This window comes from Silene latifolia, chromosome 1 (genome assembly GCF_048544455.1).
Source record: "Silene latifolia isolate original U9 population chromosome 1, ASM4854445v1, whole genome shotgun sequence".
NCBI lineage: Eukaryota > Viridiplantae > Streptophyta > Magnoliopsida > Caryophyllales > Caryophyllaceae > Silene > Silene latifolia.
Window position 1 is genome coordinate 4305381 of NC_133526.1, and position 17819 is coordinate 4323199.

At 30.7% G+C, this 17819-nt stretch overlaps 2 protein-coding genes across 2 annotated transcripts in view; both read right to left on the bottom strand.

The window, feature by feature from the left end:
- LOC141594372 (rop guanine nucleotide exchange factor 14-like) overlaps positions 1-17819 on the bottom strand; it is a 206763-nt gene that overhangs the window by 145975 nt on the left and 42969 nt on the right. The gene's annotated exons all lie outside the window — the stretch shown is intronic.
- On the bottom strand, positions 1168-5862 carry LOC141594239 (abscisic acid 8'-hydroxylase CYP707A2). Its single transcript, XM_074414380.1, has 6 exons — positions 5447-5862; positions 4424-4742; positions 3383-3769; positions 2600-2881; positions 2069-2187; positions 1168-1864 (listed from the first exon to the last, which is right to left on the bottom strand). Exons 1-6 carry the CDS (start codon positions 5641-5643, stop codon positions 1738-1740), a joined length of 1431 nt encoding a protein of 476 aa, XP_074270481.1. The 5' UTR covers positions 5644-5862; the 3' UTR covers positions 1168-1737.

Below are 17819 nucleotides of genomic sequence, written 5' to 3' on the forward strand. Positions count from 1 at the left end.
ACACGTACCCGTGTCTAGGGATGGCAATGGGTAAGGGTCTGGGTAGGGTCCGCCTAGACCCGGACCCGACCCGAGATTTTTCCTTTGGACCCGTGCGCCCCGGACCCGCAAGGGTCTAAAATTTGAGGACCCATACCCTAACCCTATGGGTAAGGGTAGAGTGCAGGTCTACCCATGAGTCCGAGTTTCAACCACTTTAGTAACAAGATTAACGGTATGGGTCTATAATATTAAAAAAATTCATACTACTTTAACATTATGAGTTTATTAATCTGCTTAGTTAATGGTGGTTGTCGATCGCGCTATTAGAGAGGTGGTTTCCAAATCGCGTATCGATCTTTGTGGTGGTGGTTTTCTTGTGTCGGTGGTGGAGTGGTGGTATTGTCGGAAGAGTTTTAGTTGGGTTTTATCACTTTATGGGATGAGGAAGAAAGAGACTTTAGTTGAATTTTTACTGATCTACAAGTATGAATTGAAAAAGTTGTAATTTTGATTTTTTTCTTTAATAAAGGGTCTAAGGGTCGGGTATGGGTCTCATAACTTAGACCGGACCGGATTCAAATGTTTTCTTAAGACCCATACCCGACCCATACCCATTGGGTCTGAAAAAATGAGACCCATACTCGACCCGTTAGGGTCCGACCCTCAGGGTCTGGGTCGGGTCCCCGACCCACTGCCATCCCTACCCGTGTCGGATACTTCTAAACAGGTCTGAGTAACATAGGTGATATCTATTAAGTGGAATTTGAAAAACAAAAATGACGATGGGAGTTACTTGAAATAATTAGATAATTACTCCTATAAGAGAAAAGCATGTGTTTTTGTTTGTCAATTTCAATCAATAAATTCAATCTTATCTAGTCAATTTTTTTCTAGGTATGTTCAAAATTAATGACAACTCACGAATATAATTTATTTCGGACTTGAAGTTTTAATTATGAGTTTAAGTGGATCACATAAAATTAATTCATGTTATATTGCTTTTCTTGAAAGACTATAAGTCGTTATATATAAAGTACTTTGTATTAAATTTGACTTGTATGACTTGATGATCTTTTTGCTAAAAAAAATACTCCATATTATATTACACATAAGGCATAAAGCTAGTTAACTAAACAAATTATATTTAATTAGAACAAATAAAACTGAAAAAAAAAAATCAAATACTAATATGTAAATATTTCATAAATTAAATCTCATTTCAACACCTTGCGGCATTTTTTTTACAATGTTACATAACACTTCGAACTTGCTTAATCTAAAATTAAAATTTACAAGAATTAATCCTTGCGGATTTTCTTCTTTTTATCTGCTCATAGCCCTTATAGAATAAAAAATCTCAAATCTAAATAACCCTAAAGAAAAAAAAAAAAGTAGTAAAAATGAAAACAATAAAAATTGATCTAGTACTATGTTCCTTCAAAATCTGTTAAGAGCCTAATGTACAATTACCGTGGCTCCTCTTTTCTTTATTGCTATGTTTTTTTGTCTTCCTTTTCTCGTTTCGAATTCCCTTGATCGATTGCTTTAAACCCGAAAAAAATCAGGTTATTAGACGGGCGAATTTATTCAAGTGAAGCCACTTCGCGAACTTCACTATACAATGACTCGTCTCTTCTCCCTTTTTTGTTGACGATTAAGGTTTGTTACCTTATACTTCCGTCAACTTTTATCAGCTATCGTCGTATACAAGATGTTACGTGTCGCACAATGCTCCACCGATTCTCGGGTCGATTATTATTGATTTTGACATGTATTTTGGGCCTCATCTTGACTTTTTGAAAATAATTTAATGGGTAGGCCATTTTGAGGAAGGGCAAATGGACCATACTGGATTTCATTTTGTGGGCCAATAATAGACCACCTGGCAAAAAAAAAAAACAAAAAAAAAAATCAGGAAAAGTCATAAAAAAGTAGCATAAAGCAGCACTATTTTTAGCAATTGATTTGACTCCTTCCGTCTCATTCATTTATTTACTTATTTTCTTAATAAAAGTTAATTAAATGATTGAGACGGAAGAATTAATTACGGTTTAGTAGAGTTAAGTATAGTCATTAGTTTACCAACCTGTATTTAGTGGTTATATGATGTATAAGAACTAGAATCTCCAGCTTTGCCAGTTCATTGCCAGGACATGAATGAATCCCATTTCCAAATGGCAAGAATGTATTCGGTTTCGGCGCCACCTATTAAGAGAAAATATCGAGTAAATATTAAGTATACGAATCACAAATAGCTAATAAAATTATAATTATTATAAAAAAAATTGACACCTCTTTATTTCGTATTATTTTAAAGACACGACTAATATCGATTACGTTGTAATATAAACAAGCAACTTGACAACTAACAACTAAACACCCTATCAAAATCAAATTCATAAAGTTTAGATATCATATGATAAAGACATTTACCTATTAATAATACTATTATTTTTATTAGAACATATCCTCATTTGACCTTCTTAATTCAATAAAACAGGTCAAATAAAGAGTAATATTTGAAATATTTTACACTTAAACCAGACATAACCGTATAAAGGGAGACCAACTGCAAATAAATATCGATGTAAATAAAGTAATAAAGAAATAAATATACCTCAAATCTAGAAGGGTCAAACTTTTCAGGGTCAGTAAAATTTTTTGGACTATGGTGAATATTCCTAAATAATGGGAGCACTTTCCATCCCTTAGGAATTAGGTACCCTTCATATTCAACATCTTCAACTGCTTCTCTAAATGTAAAGGATAATATTGAAGCAACTCTTAATGTTTCTTGAATAACTTTGTTAGTATATGGCATTTTCTTGGTATCTGTCCATTTTAGTATATTTTCTTCTCCACTTTCTTCTTTTTCTTTAATTATTGCCTCTTGTTCTTCCTGTATACATCACAATATCATCATAAACAATTGTTAGCCTCACATTACCTTAAAGATTCTATATATGTGCTATTACTTTAGCAATAATTTTCTAGATATGACTTTTTTTTAGTGATCGAAAATAAAAGCAAAAATCAAAAGTTATCTTTTTATGTGACTGCTTGTGTAAGACGATCTTACACATCTTGTTATTTCATTTTTAAAGGGTAATGCTCATAATCTGAGTTCAAATCCCCACCAGCATCAGCCAATACTACTTACTCATTAGGTTATTTAAATGACAAAAATACGAAAAATCAAGGTATATAATTCAGCTATTTTCAGACAACAGTTCATGTTAAACGACCTCAAATATCTAATAATATCTCATTTTACGTAGTTCAACGTCGAAATTCATATCCATATATACGAGGCGGCACCGCTTCTATATTCAATAAATATCAATAAATGTAATAAATTTTCGATAAAGTTATTAGAACAAGACGGGTTTGAAATTCGTACCGTGACAGACTGAAGGACATCAGGATTGTCAGCAAGATACTTAAGGATCCAAGTAAGGACACTAGCAGTAGTGTCCCTAGCAGCAAAGATAACACCAATTACATTATCAGCAATTTGTTCATCTGTTAAACTTTCTTTGTCACCCATGAAAGATGCTAATAAATCTTGATGATCCTTCTTCATTTCTCGTCTACTCGATATTATTTCCGCTAGGATCCGACCCAATTCCTTTCGGGCTTTCATCGATTTATTGAATAGGGTTCCGGGTACATTAATCGGCATTGAATTGTAACCTTTTTCTAAAATGTAGTAACATTTCTTCAAATCTTCCCTATATTTTACTTCATCTTTGCCTAGTATTGATAATAATGCCACATTGAACGTGTACTGCAAAATGTCACAATCATATATAAAAAAAGTCAATATTTATTTTTGAAATAAAATAATTATTAAGTCGTTATAAAGATCTTTGTGGAGTATAATTATAGTAATGTTATTGATTTTACGTATCAATTAATCGTAATTTAAGTTACTATCGAACTTAAGTCAACCATGACGAAACCAAAAATAATGATTTTAAAGTCTAATGCATCAATAGACATATTTTTGACGTCTTTTAGTATATCTCTGATATCAGCTTTACCAAATAAGTTAGCTGAAATGATCGTATCGTGATATGGATGTGTCATGTGACTAACTTGGGCGCACAATCAAAAAAGCATGACATAGTATTTCTTTTCTTGTTATTTTTTTGGGTTTTTCTAACATGTGCCCTGACACATGTTAATAAGTTAATTATAGAAACTTTGTTGAGAATATTTCACTAATTATGGTAAATGTGAGCTTCTACATCCATTTTTCATGATTTATTCTCAACAAAGTTTCTATAATTAGCCTATTAACATGTGTCATTAGGGCACATGATAGAAAAACCCTATTTTTTTTTGTCTTATTTCTTTTTCTTGAATAATTTTTAAAAAATATTAAATTTTCTCTGTTTTCCCCTGTTTTTCTCTGTTTTATCAATATATATGAACTTACTGTTTTCATTTCTTGAAAGGTATTGATCAAAGAACCATCAAAAGACTTGAGTGTACGAGAAGCAATGGAGTCGATATCGGAGACGAAGTTTCGGATAGCATCAGGCATGAAAGCCTTAAGAACAAGCTTCCTAAGTTTAAGATGGTAATCATCTTGGTGAAAAAAGATTGCTTGTTTACCCAACATTCTTTCTTTACTAGCTGGAAATGTAGGCTTAAATAAATTTGATCTTGTTGATAATACAAATTTTGCTGCTTCAGGGCTTGATATCATTACACATGGACATCCCAATATATGTGTCTTGAAAACTGGTCCATACCTATTAATTTCAACAAAAAAAAGTAATCCAAATTTTAGTATCTCGATTTCCGAAACTATGTCCTAATCTCGCAAAAACTTATATAAGACCGTTCTGATTTTAAAAAAAAAAGATTTTAGTATTTAGATTTCCAAATCATGCCTTAAACTGGCAAAAACTTGTATAAGACCGTTCTGATAAAAAAACAGGTTTAAAAGGTTTTTGGTTAAAAATTTTGTTGTAAGACTGTCTTATCCACTTTTTCTTCAGGGGAACAAAAACTTATATAAGACCGTTTTGATTAAAAAGTTGCTTTTTAATCATTTTAAGGTAAAAATCTCGCAGTAAGACTGTCTTATCCAAAACCCGATTCCCAAAAAGACAAATAAAGTAACGTCAAAGAAAAACTTATATAAGACCACAAATTCTTATTTCAGACCGTAAGATCCGTCTGAAATGTAAGACGGATACCGTTTCCTCTCACAAAAAACCCATTTAGGGAGTGAGTGGGAAAGCACATGGGGTGTCCCACCACCCATGTGCTTCACACTTGTGAGAGGTCTTATTGTTTCAGACGGAACTTGCGGTCTGAAGCAAGACGGACTGATATAAGACCGTTTTGATTAAAAAGCGGGTTATTAATCATTTTAAGGTAAAAATCGCGCTGTAAGACTGTCTTATCTAAAACCCGATTCCCAAAAAAGATACATAGGAAAAGGACTAACTTTTTCTCCTTTGAGGCAAAGAAGACATTTGGGTTTTCAGAGTAGAGTTGAAAGGTCTCTCCTACATAAGGATAACCCAAGGAGCCAGGAGGAAGAGGGAGCTTTCGGTTTCGGTATGCGAAAGCAGGGGATTTCATTACATGGTGAACTATGAAGATTACACCAAATGTGATCAAAGCTACTAATATGATCACCATTTTTTTTTCCTCTTTTCTTCTTCTTCAACAAATACGAATATCAGATATACCCGTCTTAAGAATAAAACGTATAATTATAATTATAATTATATGAAGTATATAATTTTTGTAAAAGTTTAGAAGTGTGAAGAAAATGGAGGGATGTTAAGAGGTATATATAGGAGAAGGATGATAAAAGGGTGGCTTTCAAATACAGCTTGAAATTCCACATTTCCACACACACGGGTTGTGACTCCAGCTCATGTTTGTAGTATAATTTTAGAGAGGGAATGGGGGTAGAGAGAGAATTAGGGTGAAGGAGAAGACGACACGTGTCATTTTCTTAATATTTTCTTAATTTAGTAATGGTTGTTGTCATATTAACAGTCTAGTTGACCATCTAGTTCAGTTGAGTGTGGTATATTGTTAAAAGTTGTATTTTTTAAAATTAAATAATAAAACGGGTTAAGTAGATTAATGGGATAAAAAAATTGAATGATTAGAGAATGATGAACTCTTGTCTTATTTATCTATAATATAAGGATATTTAAACTGTTTTACACTTAAAATGGATGGATATAGTTGTTTTAAGATAGATCTGTTGTCTTTTAATAAATACATCTTGGTATAAGATGGGGTTCTCTGACTTAAATTTAAAACTGGCAAATAAGATAAATGAGACAAAATATTCGGGAACCAGTATAAAACTTATCTCATCTATTTAACATATTCGTCTTAATCTATATTGATTGTGTTGAGTTTTTTGTAGCGAGCTTATAAAAATAGGTGCATGAGACCGGCTCACAAGTCCTATAAGTGAGGATCCATCCTAGACTAATTTGTGATAGGAGGAGTAACTCACTTACTTATGACCTAGTCCCTATACTATTTTTCCGATTGATGTGAAATAATACCTTTTATATACATATGAGAATAGACCTCAACAGACTAACTTTTTTATTATTATATTATGAGTAAAATATTAGAGAAAAAGTGGAATATTAAAAGTGATGATTAAGGAGGTAAGAGGCAACGTCCCTTAAGCAATGCTAAAGGAGTGTTTTACTGTCTTATCTTGTTTTATTAGTACTGAGTTGGTACTAGGAAAGAGAGGTGTATGACTCTATGTGTAGGGACTCTTGACTTTAGATCTTAGGATTATTATCCTTATTTAACTCTTGATCTAGTCCAAACGTAGCTCAACTAGATCTAGTTTTTTTTTTTTTTTTTTTTTTTTTTTTTTTTTTTTTTTTTTTTGAGGTGTTTTAAATTGTTACTATTATTAAATAAAATATCTTATGAATATCATTTTTTTGTGGTTATGGTTCTCTTGAATGATGGTTATTATTATTAAGGTTTTTTTGAGTTGTTTATAATGTTAGGCTTAGGAGTATTATTATTAAATAAAATATCTTATGAATATCTTTTTCTCTTCTTTAGCTCTTTTGAAGGATTTGTCTTATGGGGTGTTCAATAATAAGCAGATTAGTTTAAGGTCCTGTTTGGTAATCAACAGATTGATATTAGCAGAAACAGATTGGTCAAACAGATTATAAATGACAGATTAAATTAACAGGTTTGACTAACATATTTCAATTAACAGATTTAGTAGAAGTGTTTGGTAATTAGCAGATTTTGGTTAATAAATTGTTGTATTTATGTGTAGATTGTTGATTCATATTTCACAATCTACTAATGTGAATATGCTGGGTAGAGCAGCATATTGGAAAACATTAGATTGAGCTCCAATCTACTCTTTCAATATGTCATTTACCAAACACTCAAAATAGTAGATTGGTGAGTCAAACATGCTAAAAGCCTTGAATATGCTGAAAATTTCCCAATCCGACGTTTATCAAACACCCGGCCCCTAAGTGACACTGTTTGGTAAATGACATATTGGCCAAATTTCAGCATATTGGAGATGTTTAGCATGTTTGACTTACGAATATGCTATTTAGAGCGTTTGGCTAATGGCATATTGAAATAGCATATTGGGGTCCAATATGCTATTTTGCAATATGCTGCTCCTACTAGCATATTAGGTTAGCGGATTAGAAAGAAAAAAATATTGTCTTATTTACCCCCTTAAAAAATATTAACCTTCCTTTTATATATTTAATAAATAATTTATTCATATCCTTATTTGTCATTTTACAAAGAATCTAAACAATATGCTAATCTAAAACTGTCAATTACCAAACACCTCTAAAACAATTCTGCTAAATAAATCTGCTAGTCAAACCCGCTAAATCATTATGCTAGTCAAATCTGCTTCTGCTAATATTAATCCGCTGTTTACCAAATAGAGCCTAAGTAAATTATTGCTAGCAGATTATAAATGCTAGATTTTAGTTAAAGGTTTAACCAATATATTTAAATTAGTAGAATTAGTTAAAATATTTGTTTGATAAACAAGGTATTTAACAAAACTGGTATATTTCGGGATAAATAGTAGAGATTGACTAATGAACATCATCTTTTAATGCGTTTGGTAAATGCGTAATTTGCTATTTACCAAACATTTAATGATGATTCGGCTAACGAGATATGTTAGTCAAACATGCTATTTGAATCTGTCGACCGTATACTATCGTTATCTATAATTTAAAATCTGTTTCTACTAATTGTCGAACAGTCGCAAAGTATTTGATAATAAGCATATTAAGATTAATGATTGTTATTTTTATTTTTATTTTTTGTAAAATTGAGTAAATTTTTCTATTTTATAAAATTGACATATTGATTGGTCAAATATGTTAGAAGTCTTGAATATGGTAAAAATCTACCGCATATTATTTACCAAACACTCGAGTCCCCGTCTTTCACATATACTCCCTTCGTCCCAGTCATTTTTTAACCCATTCCATTTATAGGTGTCTCATTCATTTATTTACCTTTTTATATTGAATATATTTTTTAAAGATTATTTGATTACCCACGTAATCTATTGTCACTTATCACTCAGTAACAAATCTCACAAATGGTCACCCCCTCCTTCATTTGTCTTGAGAGGAAACTTATAACATCAATCCGACAATATTGAGATATTCACTTATTAACCATAAGTCCATAATAAGATCATGTACATTACTTGTACTTAAGAAAGTCTATAATTAATTTTTCAATAAAGCAACTTTTTCCATCTCTATTTCATACAATTAAGCTCATATTCTGTTCAATGTGAGGACAATTTCGAAAATAGAGAATTTAATTGTGCAAATTAATACTCTCTTTGTCCCAGTCATTTATTGTCCTTTTTCATTTTGGGTGTCTCAGTCATTTGTTGTCATTTCTATTTTAAGAATGAATTTGATGAGTAATTTGATTATTCACACTCAATTTATTCCACTTGTCATTTAGTAATTGGCTCCCTCTCATTTCCTTGGTCTTTGTGCCAAAACCAAAAGAGAACAAATGATCGGAACGGAGGGAGTAGAAACGTAAGTCCAGCTCATAACTACTAAACACACGAGATAATTCCTTCGTTCCTTTTTAACAACTTGACATAAAGACGAATTTTGTCACAACAAGTATGCATGCATGCATGTGTTTCATGCATGGGTCAAGTGCATGGCATGCTTAGTACTCGTATTGGTTAGAAAGAATATCGAATATATACTTCTATGCGACTTTACTGCTTTTTTGGATCAAACTTATAAGATCGAATCGAATCAACTTATAAGATCTCGAATCAATCAATCGAATCAACTTATAGGATTCGAATCAATCGAACTTAACGAAACTTATAGGATCTGAACTTAACTTATAAGATCTGAACTGAACTGAACTTATAGGATATGAACTGAACTTAAATTAAGTGACATATAGGATCTGAACTGAACTTATAGGATCTCGAATCAATCAATCAATCAACTTATAGGATCCGAATCAACTTATAGGATCCGAATCAATCGAACTTATAGGATCTGAACTAAACTTATAGGATCTGATCTGAACTGAACTGAACTTATAGGATCTGAAGTGAACTTAAATTAAGCGACTTTAAGTCCAAAAGAACAGGGCCTAAAACACTCTTGCTTGTTTTTTGGGGAAAAAAAATTAATTGGCTTAATTTTATGCTAATTTCTCAATTTTATGCTAATTTCCTACTTTTTGTGCGAAATGAGGCATATGCGAATGCTCAATCAAGTATAAGAATGAAACTTATTATCTCTCAAAAATCGACAATTTAACACCATTTGAGAGGATCGTCACAACCAAAAGAGCTGCTTAAGTTTTTGATTGAGATCCTATTGATTTGATGGTTTGTTATCCTAGCTAGTACATCACATTATGCGGTCTAAAATCTTTTCTGCTTAAAGAGAAAGTAATCCACGTTTATTGCCCACTCATACGATGTGCTAAATTTCTATTTGTGAGAATTGGAGTTTCATATTAGGACTTAACTTGGAACCCTTGATCTCAAAAGATAAATAATTAATGAGAAATGATAAATACAGCCCTAATGAAAACCTTAACTCAAACATTAATGACATTAATTTACGTGTAATTGTGTCTTAAAATTCTAATTTAATTCCATTTTGAAAAGTAATTTAGTTCTTAAATACAGCCCTTAGGGCTGTATTTATCATTACCGATAATTAATTAGTAAATACGGATTAATATTTAAAAAAAATTCTCAATTAAGGCAATCATCAAACTCCATTGTATATTATTCCGTGGAAGAAGCCAATTGACCAGTGTAATTAATCATTATCTACAACTTACTGAAAGAAACAACAAAGTACAAGTACCCAAAATTTCAACTTTTGGCAATAATTAATTAATGATTTAATACAATTTGCAAAATGAAGCCGTACAGCTGTAATATTTAATCATGTAAATTGAGCAATCAATCAGAATAAAAACAATAATTAAATGGTAAAACGGTTGTCCTTGAGCATTTCAAGCATTTTATGCAATAAAGTCATCCACGCGTTAGGCCAATCTTATCTTAATTATTAATATTAATATTAATATTAATATTAATATTATGACATCCCATCCCTTCTCTACCGGATCTTTAATGCCCTTACGAGAGGTCCTAGCCCTCCATTTTTGATTCTCTATTGCCCTATACGCCCTTCTCTACTTATCTTCCCCCTACCAAGTGGTTGAACTTGCGATCGCTTTCTGATCAGGTTAAATCGGTTTGATTTTAATTAAGTTGACATTAGTTTTTGTTTTTGTTCGATTTTGGTTATGTTTGTTTCTTTTAATCACCTAAAAATCGATTTGTGTTATTTGATTTGGGTACGGTTCAGGTCGAGTCAATATCAGTTTAGATGAGTTTTAAGTCATAATTTTCATAAGCTGGAGATAAAAAGAATTGGCTTAATAATTCTTATATTTTTCAATTTGAATGTAATAATTCAAAGTACTAATAAATAGATTATCAATGAAAAAACTTTTAAACTAGGTGCATTTTTATGAGAAAATCAACATTTTTAACTTAGGTTGATTGATTAAGTTATTATCGGTTTAGATGTATTCAAGTTCAGATATATATCATTCGATTATTAATTTACTTCAATTTGGATTCAATTCATATTGAATCGGATTCCAGATACTATCCACATCCGGGTATCAGCCGGTTATTCAATAGTTCAATACATTCCGTTCTATCATTATCCATAAATTGTTCACATGATCAAAGGTTCACTGGTCTAGTGCATGCAATGCCACGTCCAATGATGGACATAATATCCCCTTGGTTAGTTGCATGCATGGGAGTCGTAGTATACGTACTTATTTCAATTAATTTGATATTAAAATTATGAAATTATTTTCACCACGATCTTCTTTTGTTTCCATGCATCCACTAAGCAACGCCTAGCTAAATGAAGATATAATTGAGGTGACATATGTAATATGAATTTGAAGACATGAAAACATGGGACACTTCAGAAAATAAGCCAAGTTGCCAAGAAATGCATAACCACCTCCAAATCAATGCATGGTGTTATTGTAGGACCGTTTCACGGTGTAAGATTGTCGTATTCTAAAATTTGTGTATTATTGATATATGTATTGTATCATAATGTACGTACAGTTCGGGCATCCCAACTAATTTGTCCACACAATAAATCATCATAAATTTGAAAAGGTGGTACGACCCTCTATCTTGGACGTACATTACCTACTATCACCTTTTTGAATTTATGGATATATCTATATATTATTAGTTGGTTATTACTAAAGTTTTTAGTATGATCATTTATGGAAAGTCACTCGGAAATAGAGTCTTCTTGTTATATATGACCATATATGAGTAATCATATTGAATGGTCTAAAATGTAACACTTGTACAATTTATTGGAATAGAAAAAAATACGAGTAGTTATTGTATGAGACCGTGATATGGATGACAAATAAGATTAATTAGGGACTATTCAATTATGATTTCTGAATTAGTAAAAATTTTGTAACTCATTCTTAGGCCCTGTTCTTTTGTTTGATTTCAAATCATTTCATTTCGACTTAATGTAGTTCAGTTAAGCTTCGTTGAGGTTATAAGTTCAGTTATCTCTTTCCAAATTAATTCTAACTTCAGCTTCATTCAGTTCATTTTAGTTCAACTGAGCTCCATTCATTTCTATTCAGTTTAACTTCAGTCAACAAGAGTATAATGAGATATTTTACGTATCTATATTTCAATTATCCGAATAATAAAAAATTTAATTTATAACCCTCAAACTTGAATCCTCATTTAGACTCGGAACCAATTTTCAACTAATTGCACAATAAATCGATTCAATCATAATATTAACAATATCAATCATTATAATTATTACTAATATATCTAATGTTTATGTTTTTAAGTGATTAATACATATGAAGACTTTTTCTTCAATTTTTGTTTGTTCCTTTAAGGTCCCTCCAAATTAAAGGCTACGCTGACTGATTGACTGAGTACATAACAATAAAGATGGAAAGAAACAATGATATACGCGTAAATGGTAGGGTTTTTATTTGTATATCCCGTGTATTGTTTTTGGTATGTAGGTCGTGGTACGTTTTATAAAAAGGTGATATGTACGTTTGTTCGTTTGTTTGGTACGTAAAGTTTCCGTACATGAATGCCTAATATAGTTGTTTTACCGTATATTTGACCAACTATATTAGGCAGCCAGAAATTTCAAATTAATGTAGTTATGATTCCGTCATTCTTGCTTAGATGAACTAGTAAGAGCGAGGTTGTTTTAAATTAACCAGAGATTTTTAGTTCAAAATCTAAGAATGCAGCAGAATTAAAGCTTATGCAGGTGACTCTAACATCTTTGTGACCTTACATGACTCAGATTCAAATTAAATCATATGGCATACACGAAAAAAAAAATGATTCTGCCATTCTAAAATGAGACAATTGTTTAACAAATAATATCGTAAAGTAAAACTTAAAAACAATAAAAAAAATACGAACATTTAAATGAGATTTAAAACCAATTTTTCATACAACGTTAATTAGCCTTTTACAAATTTTTTTACATCTATGTATAAAATATGCCCTCTGTTTTTATGGTATAAGTTATTCTCACATTTTAATACGTTCACTTCTCTTTTCAATATCTCTAAAAATACATGAGTAAATATTATGAACTGTACACGAATATAAAAGCTCTTTTTGTAAGGGATTTAATTGTAAAACTGAAAAATGGAGGGAACATTTTTTAATAAAGATCATATTGGACATCTTATTGTAATAAAATAAATATTTCCTCTGTGCTGGTCAATAGTTATCATTTTCGTTTTTTAGGTGTATTAGTTAATAGTTATCATTTCTATTTATAGTAATTTTATATTGTAAGTGCCCATTTTTAGGAGTAGGAATCAGTCAATAAGTCGATGTATTTTCATTAGTTTTTTTGTTATAATTGTAAGAGTATTAGTTATCATCAAGTAATGATTTAGAAAATTCAGGGTCCATGTGTTGATGTCACATTGATTTAATCACAATATTAATCATGTTGACATTTTGTATAACCTACTATATAAGTATGTTTTAGAAAATCAACTAGGACTAGTATATAGATTATTACCTACATTGTTGAGCTTCAAAAATCCAAATATTTTGGGTGGAAAGTCAACTCGTAGATTGAAATTTATTAGACAAGTTGTCAAGAGACAATTTTAATGTCAACTCAATAATAAATCGTAAATAATTTAAACATTAGCAAAGTCCTTATGAACTTCATAGTCATGATTCAAGCATCCATTAATAAACATGTACACATTTCTATTTTCATATAATAGCATTAATTTAATGCTACACTTAACAAGATTATGAGTTGACCTAAATATAAATAATTATTCTCTCCGTTTTAATTATTAGCTTATTTTTATTAAAATACTCTCATAAAAAATTAAAAAAATATAAAGAAATGATTGAAACCTAAAAAGTATTTTCGTAATTCATATCCTATGATTTAGATACGAATCAAGGTAGAGTATATGTCGAGGCTCTTAGGAGTTAAAATAAAAACCTCACAGATTTACCATGCTCTGATATCATGTTAGAGAATCGTCTAATTGTTGATGCCAAATCAATGCTACTATGCCTTAATAATCAAAGATTTCTAATAACGTTGTCTTTTATTGGAAAGGGAGCTTTCAGCCACAAAAGCGAATATGATTCTAACGAGATTTAAACTCAGACTATAAGTACCACCGATTATGACTTTACGAGTTAAACTAATTAACATCTACACGTAATTTTTTTTTTTTTATCACCCATTTATTAGTATAACATACTCTCCTACGTACAAAGATACACACAAATCAAGACAATTGTTATGATATTTTTGTACCTAACTAGTGAATTATTGTGTTGAGTTTTAGCTTAAGAAGAGGTTGACTTTAAGTTAAATTCAATTCACTATACATCATTCGTTACGATAGCATGTCATGCTCATTTTGTTACATACGTGGCCGTTGAAATTTCTAATATCTACTCTAACAATGTATTAAAAATTAATTCATGGCAACAAACTTTCGATCGTCTTTTGTCTTTGCCAAAGTGTATTACTCCGTATGTTTTAAATAATGGTTGACATATCAATATATCATTCAAGTGAAAATTTGTATGCTTATGACTTTGTTGTGAAAGGATTGTTCTACCAAATTAGCTTGTCCTATTAAAGGAGTGATCAATTCATGGTGTATGTATTAGTGCCCTTAATTGCTTGTAAATTCGTTATACGGGTTTACTTGGACGATATTCATAATCTGGGTTTGTATCTCGACAGTATTATTACAGTTGTCATATTATATCAGTTTTACACCAAAAATATAAAAAATTAAACAATGGTTTGGATATAAAAATATTAATAACTGGACCTCAACTATAACCCTATGAGCTTGATTTTTTGCTGATATATAATTTTTTATTTAATATCAGAGCGTCGAAAACACGGTTAAAAGTGTTTAGTTCTAAGCGACTTTTACCTGTGAGCGATAGTGTATTTAGAATATGAAATCACTATTAGACCTTAATCATGAGTTTGTAATCCCCCTATAACTAAAAGAATAAGAAATCTTATGTTTTTCCCGCTCAATTGTCTTCACCTTCTTAAAGGGCCTAATTTTTCAACGTATCAAATCAGCCCATATACTTATTCTAATAATGGCCCAAATTTCAAATCTGCCCAACTGATATTTTTCCATCCAAATGAACTCTTCATACGTTACATACAAATCTTTAATAAAATCAAATTTAAAATCAAAATATTGGCTCAATCTTTGCCACAAATAAAATATTTGGCAAGAAAAATTCCACAACTTTATCCCATATTTAATAAAATATTTTGCATTCAATTAACTTCCTATTTAATAACGCATTCACACTCCAATCTTCATAAAAAAAACCTGAAAATAAATTAAAAAATATATTAATGTAAAATAAGAAATTAACTTATATACTAGGTATATAATTTTCATATTGTGAATATATGCTACCTGATATTATAATTATCCCGTGATATTATAATTATCTCAATTAATAATATATGCACGTGATATATTGATTTATGAATATCCTATAATATATATACTTATTTATTATGACTATATGCTACGTGATATTATATAGAATGATAATATATATATCCTATATATACTACGAGATTATACTTACATTTTGTTTTTAACTCAATGATCATATCCCCTATTAGTAGTGACCCTATATAGAGTATGGTTTTGAATAATAATCGGTTTTCATTATATGTAATAATAAAAAAAGGCTTGCACAAAAATAATTTAATCTAAAAGTCTTTTAAATTGTACACTTTTTTTTTAAATATATCACTAACATTATAACGTACATTAGAACTTATAATAAGTACAACTCATTTATACAAATATCTTAAATGACCACTATATAAGCAAAACTCACAAATATCATTCTTTAGCTCTCAAATACCGTGCTTTAGCACGGGATCTCAACTAGTTTGATTGAAATGATTTCCTCACAACTAGTAACGCACTCCAAATGATAGTATTAGGAGTACCTTATTTTTATTTCACTTTTAATTTGATTGTGATCATTACTTTCACTCAACTAATTAATAACTCACATGTAGTAAGACTTCAAATGATTCCTTCACAGTTGAAATGATTTCTCCCGCAACTAACTCATATTCAGTTTAATTCAGCTTAATTCAGTTCAGCTTAATTAGCTTTATTTAACTCATTTCAGGTCTACGATAGAGACCATAATGGTAAAGTCATTTTGCTAGGAGTAAAAAAGTGCGAATCAAATAGTATTCTTATCGCTGAAGCTCTCGCTTTAAAAAAAAAAAGCATTTTAGCAGCTAAATATATACTTAGGAATCTCGAAGTTAATTGTAGAAGGTGATAATTTATGTGTTATCAACTCAATAAATAGTACTCCGTACTTGGCAAATTTCTTGGGAAATTTCTAGTATTATCGAGGATGTAAAATTAGATCTTCATTTCTTTGATGAAATGATAATTAAGTATTGCTTTCGTGAAACTAACAAAGTTGCCGACTTTATGGCTTCTATTGGATATTCATGTCCGTCTCTTTCAAGGTGATTTGAAAGCCGGTGGCTTCAACTTACCTCTATCATTCGAAAGGATGACATAGAATTGGGTCCTGTTCTTTTGGACTTAAAGTCACTTAATTTAAGTTCATTCGATTCGATTGATTCGATTCGATTCGAATCTTATAAGTTCGATTCGATTGGATCTTATAAGTTCGCTTTAGATCCTATAAGTTCGATTCGATTCGATTCGATCCTATAAGTTCGATTCGATTCGATTCTATAAGTTGATTCATTTAGATCCTATAAGTTCAGTTAAGTTAAGTTCAGATCCTATAAGTTCTGTTCAGTTCAGATCAGATTAGTTTCACCCCAAAAGAACAGGGCCTTGGTCCAACCTTAGAGGATCAATCTAGTTTTCTTACCTTAAAAAAAAAAATTAACTCAATTCGCTCCCGTTCAACTACTTTCAGCTCAAACGAATATGATCTTATAATTATCAAACTTTTCATTTATATATCTTCAACATATATATTTAAGACACACGTTAGAAAACTCGTCGGGATAATAACAACTATGTTAAAGCATATAACCTGGTCCCTAGTGATGATTAAAGTTTATAGTTAAGGGTAGATATTCACCCATGATACATCCAACTTTACACGACGAAACTAATCGAAGCAAGATCTACCCAAAATCACAAATAATATTTGGCATGAGTGCCAAAACTATAGTGTTGTTCATGATGATGATGATGATTATAAGATTTTCCATGACAAGCGTGCAATAATGGTGCATGACTAGTGCAATATAGCTGGAACTGAAACTCCTCATTCTTTAGCCAACACTCACTAAATGCCCTACTTTCCAAATATTTGCAACATCATTAAAAGTGAAAGAATGACACTATACTTTGTTTTTCATAGGATATTAAAAACTGTTGAAACAATGGTCGGTATTTCTTAATTCGAGTATATCCGTTTTTAAATAAAACAGGTTAAGTAAAGACTTGTTTGATTGAAAAGAGGCTGAACTGAACTGAATTAAGTTAAACTGATCAGCTGAATTAAGCTAAAGTTAAAGTTAATTTGAATCACGCTCAGCTGGAATGAACTGAATGGATATGATTTGAATTGAAATGAGTTTAAATTGAGCGAGAAAATACATGACCGAACACCCACTTGAATAGATGGG

What these genes read in the sequence shown, in the direction of transcription:
- LOC141594239 (XM_074414380.1), bottom strand. Translation starts at nt 5,643, where the DNA reads ATGGTGATCATATTAGTAGCTTTGATCACATTTGGTGTAATCTTCATA. An exon ending in CCTTTCAAGAAATGAAAACA is followed by an intron (nt 3,770 to 4,423) that starts GTAAGTTCATAT and finishes GACATTTTGCAG; the next exon opens with TACACGTTCAATGTGGCATT. An exon ending in CATATAACCACTAAATACAG is followed by an intron (nt 1,865 to 2,068) that starts GTTGGTAAACTA and finishes TTTTTTTGCCAG; the next exon opens with GTGGTCTATTATTGGCCCAC.